The 7389-nt window shown below is 35.8% G+C and overlaps 1 protein-coding gene across 1 annotated transcript; it reads right to left on the reverse strand.

The window, feature by feature from the left end:
• Positions 1-530: 530 nt before the first annotated feature.
• fcer1gl (Fc receptor, IgE, high affinity I, gamma polypeptide like) lies at positions 531-5172 on the reverse strand. Its single transcript, XM_037787800.1, has 5 exons — positions 5001-5172; positions 4733-4814; positions 3842-3868; positions 2852-2881; positions 531-2650 (listed from the first exon to the last, which is right to left on the reverse strand). Exons 2-5 carry the CDS (start codon positions 4808-4810, stop codon positions 2585-2587), a joined length of 201 nt encoding a protein of 66 aa, XP_037643728.1. The 5' UTR covers positions 4811-4814; positions 5001-5172; the 3' UTR covers positions 531-2584.
• Positions 5173-7389: the final 2217 nt, after the last annotated feature.

Raw genomic sequence — 7389 nt, forward strand, 5'->3', positions numbered from 1 at the left:
ACCCAGCAGTGCTTCTACTACGTTGTCTTCAAATATAAAATTGGCTTCCCTGCAACAGCCATAATTTCTCCCAAAATGTTGAAGTGGTTTTGCCATTTTTTCACACAGCACTTCTCACATACAGACCCTTGAATTTCCCAGGAGGACTTGAACGCAGCATGATTTCGTGCAAAACTCCAAATGATCCAGTTTTTCCAAAACAACCTGACTAATTATCTGTGACAGGAAGATGCTCTTTGTTGCTTCAGCTGTTTATCTGTTGACTGATGATAACCTGCAGCTACAACACCAGACAGCTTCATATGGGTGTATATGCTATAGGCTATATACATTTCACATAGCATTTTTTCCCAAAATATATATATATAGAGCATGTTGAAGTGAAACACTCCTGCTGCAGTCACTCCTTACTCATCCTGAGTCATCACCAGCTCAATACTTCAAATGTGTTGAATCTCTGTTAAATGAAATGTGCACAGAGAGTGTAAAGCCAATGAAACAGCTGCAGTAAAACACACAAGGTAAAAAAGTTTGATTCAATATATTTATTGTCTTTTTGCAAGAAAAAAGATAACTTCTCTTACAGCAGGATTAATGGGAATCAATGATGATAATATGAACTGGAACCCAGTGAACATGCATGTGTCGGCTCATAAATACTAATTTCACCGTTATTCAAATGCAGCTGTGACCTCAGACCTGAGTATGTTCTGTTTCACTAGTTCAGGTGGTTATGTTGCAACAGACGACTGGATGAGTGAAGGAGTATCTTGTGTCGTTGTAAAGAGCATGAGGGAAAACTGTACACAGCCACAGAGTGCACGGGCTGTCATCAATCTGTTTTGAATACATGTCCAGTTCTGTTTCTATGTAAATAAGTGAGCTGCTGCTGTCACACAGGCAGAAAGAAACAGGCTTTCACAGTGAAAGTGTGTGATTGTTTCTCCTCTCTGGTGCTGTTAAATATTTCTGTTATAAATGAGCACTTTTGAGACATGAAAATAGATGTTATATTTACTATCTGGATGTTTAGACTGAATGCTCCCTTAATTCTGGTGAATTAGAAGATTGAAACTAATGTTGGTGTTTTTGATTTGAACAGGTAACGTTACAGTGTTGTTTTCATGCAATAAACATGAAGCATATCTGTAACAAGTAAAAATAGTTATTGAGATTTTGTTGTTTTGGAAAACTGCAGAGTGATAAATTGCAGTAATAAAAGGTTAGTCGATTAGTCGACTAATCGGTTGCTTTGGTCTTAGTTGACTAAGATTTCTTGAATCCATTAGTCATTTTTTATGCTTTTTCACGCTGAATGACTTATTTCTAAGAAACTAATGAGCACATCTCTGGTAAACACAAGTGTTCGTCGTACAAGTGTTAGTCAACTAAGAATTTCTTTGGTCGAGGACGGCAGCCCTACTAAAATGTAAAGTGTCCTTGCTGATATCAAACAGGCCACTTTTTAAAACTTGTCATTAATAATAACCGCATAATATAGAATTTAGACAAAATCTTTTACAAAATTGTATGACAGTTAGTCGACTAAGAATTTCTTTGGTCAGTTCCAGTTTCCAAAATGAAATTATGTGTTTCAAACACTGTGATAGGATAACCTGCTTGATTCTTCAAAATGTACTCAACCGTAAGGCTTGAACATGTTTTAAGACCTGATGAAGACCTGCAGTGGTCGAAACATGTTGGCTTTTTTAATGATTTAGCCACTAAAATAAAAGCTTTACCTTCCTGTCTATCCTAATCAATTAGCTGATTGACAGAAAATGTATTTAAAAAATATTACGGGTAATTTTCTGTTTTATATCAGAATTAAATTGACCAAATATGTGTACACAATTTTTCATTCATATCATGTAAACTGAATATCTTTGGGCTTTGGACTGTTGGTCAGACAAAGAAAGACACTAGAAGGCGTCACGTTGGGCTTTAGGAAATTGTGATGGGCATTTTTTATAATTTTTTGAAATTTTAATACACCGAAAGATTTATCAAAAATAAAATTAGCAGATTAATTGTTAATAAAAATTATCATTTGTTGCACTCCTACTTCTGAGGTTAACATAATTTATGTTTTTTTTTCACACAAGTACTCCTGCATTTTCTGACATTTAATACACAAAGAGATTAATCAAAATAAAAGACGAATCAAAATAAATAATAAAAAATAATCATTAATTGCACTCCTACTTCTGAGATTGACATAATTTTAGGGGTTTTTTCTTCACATAAAGTGAAGTAAAAGTACTCCTTAATTCATCATAAAAAGGGAACACATGAACAGAAACAAAAGACAAATTTAAACTTCTCCTTTTTCAGAAACTTGTGTAAAACCAGCTGTGAAACACAGTGCGCCGTGCAGTGAAAACACACTTACACAACCTTTATTAGTAACTTGTTAAATTAATTTAGTTTTAACATTTCATACATGCAAAGTTTAGAAAAGAGAGTAGTATTTTTACAAAACGAAAAGGGAGAAAAGTCATGTAACGTAATATACAGTATAAAGCTTCATAAGATCTGACACCGTGTTTGTGTCATCATCCGCTCTGCACCAAACCCTCCTCCATCACACGATCGGCTTCTTATCTATCTTGATGGTTTCGTAGGTGTCGGTGCTGTGAGATGTCAGACCCTGCAGGACACACACAGGAAACGATAGTGAGAAAATACATTTCTACAAACACAATTTTGTGAACATTTCCTGCACTCTGAGTCTAAGTGTGATTTTTCTTTTCTGACAGCCAAATAAATGACCATCGGCTGTGCTTTAAGCTGTCACTGTTCCATCATGTGTCTTTTTAAATGTCTTTTTAATCATTAGAATGAGTCTCACCGCATAGATGCCTCCCTCCACGGGCTTCTTCTGTGGGACAAAAACGGTTGAAAGCGATTATAAAGTGTGTTTCAATGTTAAAAACAAACACAGACAAAACCACCAATACACCAACACACAGTGGACACAAGAACTAAACATCAGACTTAGATCCCTGACGTATGGTATACATAGCACATAATATACTCAAAGGGAGGATTGTACACAATCACATAATGGAAAATGTCATCTATTTATGTATGTGTATAATGATAAGGAGACAGTGACGCAACAACAAAACATTTTAAGAAAAATAAGAAAACAAAACAAAATAAATATAAATCAATAAATAAATATCTGGTCTTAGGACCCAAAAATGTCACTTTGCAAATTTTCAATATTGCAATCTATCAGACCCTTTAGTATAATATTTGTAAGTCTTTAACCAGCATATTTAAATCTGTATGTTAGATATTCCATTGGTATTAGCTCAAATATCAGTTTATGTTACCCCACAATTCTTTGGTGTTGTTTCATCAATCCATCTAAGCAATATATTTGTACGTGTAAGAATACTGCAATGTTTCTTGATAAACGCAAAAGAGATGTGTGAAATATCTAGTTCCTCTTTCGAGCCATACGGGCGTAAATAGCTTTATTCATTCTAAGCTGTTAGGGTCAAGAATTAAAGATTTTATAATTTTGCATGATTTAATACCAATTAGCAGGAAGTTGGATCTGACACATTTATTTCGTGAGAAGAAACACTGGTGGAAACTGTGACTGTGTATAGTGTATAAATAATGTAGGTTGGTGGTCAGCTCAGGCTTTTACAGGAAATGATCGGCTGAGGTTGACTTTAAAGCAGAACTACTATGTTTGATGGCGAAATACTAAAAACGAATCCAAAGCATTTAAAAAAACAAAAAACATTTTCCCAGCACATTTCATTAAATCATAACCGTCTTATATTTCGTTTTATTCCACAATAATATAAAACTTGAATTTTACCTCAGGCGCTTTGTTGACTGAATTCATCTGTCAAAATAAACCAGAAAGCACATTTGATTGAGTGATTCACATAATAAAAATGCTGAAATATTCAAGACAATATGAAGAGCAGACAATTGAAAAAAGGTGTCAACGGTGTAAAAGGTGATACAATGAGCATGACAGTAAAAAATATAAATAAGGAAAATATAAGGACAAATATTAAGGGAGTTAGAGATAGATAGATATTAAGGGAGTTACAGACAGACAGACAGATAGACAGATAGACAGATAGACAGATAGACAGATCAACACTAGAGAAATATATCTATAGAATACACAATATAAAGAATATTAGAATATACTATAGATATACCTGACTACTACAACTAGCATAACAAATCTATAATAATAAATAATAATATGTTAATAATCTCTATTTTTATAGCACCTTTGAAAACACAAAAGTGTTACAAAGTGCTTTACAATAAAAACAGAACACATTTAAAACACAAGGATAACAAAATGAACTTAAAACCGATAACTAAACACATAACAACCCAAAGAGTAAAACAACTAAAATGTCATAAAAACATAAATAAAATCACAGAAAAGCAATAAATACAATAAAAGTGATTTTCTAATCTAAAATATATACATATAATACATTAGCAAAGTGCAACAGAATTATCTATATTTGTATAAGCTGGTGGAACATTTTCATTACTTTTGTTTTTTATTACTAGAAATATAGATAATTTCTGAACAAAACTCTGAAATAATCATTTTTGTCAGCATTATCATTCTGAAGAACGTTGACACAACTATAAGTAACACTTGTGCACTTTCTAACACTCAACACGGTGGTGTGTGTGTGTGTGTGTGTGTGAGTGTTGTTCCTGTTTGTCTTACCCTCAGTCTGCAGTATAAGATGGTGAGAATGACGCCGTAAAGGATGAGAATCCCGTCCAGGATGTAACACACGTACATGTCTCTGCACACACAGAAAACACATCATTTACCATCAACAGAAATGTGTCCAGATGTTGTTTCATCCACCTGTTTAACTCAGAATATTCAGAGCTACAGCTATATTGACAATTTCCTCATAACATCTACTCATCCTCGCCGCTGCCGGTGGAATTGATCATGAGAAAGGCAGCAATGAGCACCATCTTACCGGCTTGGCTGTAGATGAGATGAAAGGATCTGTTTAGTTGCTCCTGTGTCGACAGTCAGCGAGATATCTTAAAAAGTCCTCTGAAGTGAGTGAACTCTGACAGCAGCAGCAGTGAACAGGAAGTCCGGGGCTATCTGTCCGTCTCTTAGTAAAGCTGTGAAACCACACGCCCACCACGCTGCCATCCTCTCTTCGCAGAAGTTCCTCTAAAAACACTTGTAAAGAAAAACACTGCTTCTATTTGGAGAACATTGCTCAAATCCACTGACGCAGCTCTTTCAATATAATTAATGAGAACAGACATTTAAACAGAAAGCAGAATCTGTCACCAAACCACAAATACGCAGGGTCACCTCTTCCTGTTCTAAGACTAATATCATCAACCTCCCACGCCAAAAAAACTACGTGACAAAGTAGAAGACATACAAGGAATAATTGGTTTAATAATGGAAAAAGGCCTAACACACTATACAAGCTACAGTTACCAAAAAGGAAGAAAATACAACACAAATCTACACATTTTTTTACAAGCCACTTGTTTTTCAAAAGTAAAAACATTCGGAAAATTGCATCGTCATAACTTAGGCACCTTCAAAATGATAGAAAACAAATTATAAAAAAGGTTTTGGAGCCCAGAACAACTCTAGCATGCATTTTTTTTTAAAAACATCTGCACTTGGATGAAATGTCAGACAACATTGGACCTGGTATTTGGTTATTTTTATAGAAACAGTAAAGGGCTTTTTAAACCATGTTTTCACTGGAAATACAAGCAAACATGTTGCGGCTCAACAAACTGTAGGTAGAAGATGCCACAGATCGGCTCAAGTCTCAACATCAGGCGAGTTTCGGCGTTACAGTAAGTTTCAGGACCTGGAGGAGGAGGAGGACAGATGTGCCCCATCGCTCGTCCTCCACATCTGGAGAGTAAGGCGGCTGTCGGATGGAGGCAGCGTGTTTCAGCTCGTGGCACAAGGCGAGGGCGGTGATGCGCTACTGCTGCAGAGGAGCTGCAGAGAGGAGTTACAATCACACGTCTGGTTTGGGATCTTTGTTGAAATGCATTAAAAAAAAAATAAAACCCATAGAAGTCAGCTGGTAGTTTAACTACAGCTGCCTGTTCAGGACTGAATTCCTTATGTGTACACGGCTTCAAAAAGCCTGGAATAGACCCATTTACCCCTGCTATCAACATCTGTATCTGTATCTGGATAATGCCATCTGATCACAGGCCTTTACACTTACAGCTGATATAAATAACGGTTCTCATTGGCTCAATTCTGCATTGTGATTGGATATATATATGTAAATTGAGCTCAGGGACTTGTCAATGATGTGTAAAACGTTTCTAAAGCTTTCAACAACATGACAACGGCTGCTAGATTGTATTCCTTTTTAGTGAAGATCTTAATATGTTTTTAGAATCATTCTTCTTTTAAATGGATTTTTGCATCTTAGACTTTCACAGCTGTTGTATTTTTTGGAGATTTTTGTTTACCTTGTGTACTTTCTGAAAAGACTTTATAGATTGTTCATGCGATTCAGTTATTTTTTTTCTAAAATATCTTAATATCAGGCATTGAAGGCCCGTCTCCGTCCTGATAAAAGCTCCACGACTTAATTATTCTACGTTTGACAAATCAGATATAGTTGTACTACAATAAATACATAATGTAAGGAATAATGTACAGCGAGCTGGTCTAAAGCGCCCTAAAGGGGTTTATTTCACAACAATGACCCACTATCTGTACATTATCTTGCTTATTACACGGCTACTTACTTAAGTAATCAATAATTTGTCACAAAAACGGTCCGCCAAAGTTCGACAATCAGAACTGCGCCCATAACGGTCTGTTATACAAAGCAACGGTCTGCTATAAAGAAATAACAGAACGTAGAACGCCGTGATTGACCAATCAGAATTGATTATTCAACAAAGCCGTGTGATCAATTAGAATATTGTCAATAAACCAAACATTTCTCAGCAGAGTTGCTCAGGTGTCATGGAGATGAATGTTATCACGAGAACTAAAGTATGGGCATATACCTGCTCATCCTCTTCCAACCATCACGATGACAACTGAGCAACTCCATCCACTGAGGAATGAACTAACTAAGTTAGTTTCAAGCTCTATTTTTCCCTCCGCAGAGGGACGGACTGCCTGCACATTTTGCCGGGCAGCTTCAGATGGCAGGATGTGATGGTGTTAGTGTAAGAGACTTTTCAACTTAATGGGTCATTTTAATATTAAATGTATCTCTTAAAATGTGGTTTCCAGAATGCATTCACACATGGCTGACATCCAATCACAATGCAATCCAGACCAGACCTGATCTAGTTGATGCAGTAGTAGATATTTCTGTACGAATTTACACCTTTGCATTAAAA

This window comes from Sebastes umbrosus, chromosome 12 (genome assembly GCF_015220745.1).
Source record: "Sebastes umbrosus isolate fSebUmb1 chromosome 12, fSebUmb1.pri, whole genome shotgun sequence".
In the NCBI taxonomy this organism is placed as follows: domain Eukaryota; kingdom Metazoa; phylum Chordata; class Actinopteri; order Perciformes; family Sebastidae; genus Sebastes; species Sebastes umbrosus.

Coding starts and splice junctions, on each gene's coding strand:
- fcer1gl (XM_037787800.1), bottom strand. CDS start 4,810: ATGTACGTGTGTTACATCCTGGACGGGATTCTCATCCTTTACGGCGTC. Junction 3,869..4,732: donor TCTTATACTGCAGACTGAGG/GTAAGACAAACA, acceptor TTATTTTGACAG/ATGAATTCAGTCAACAAAGC. Junction 2,651..2,851: donor TGGAGGGAGGCATCTATGCG/GTGAGACTCATT, acceptor TGTGTCCTGCAG/GGTCTGACATCTCACAGCAC.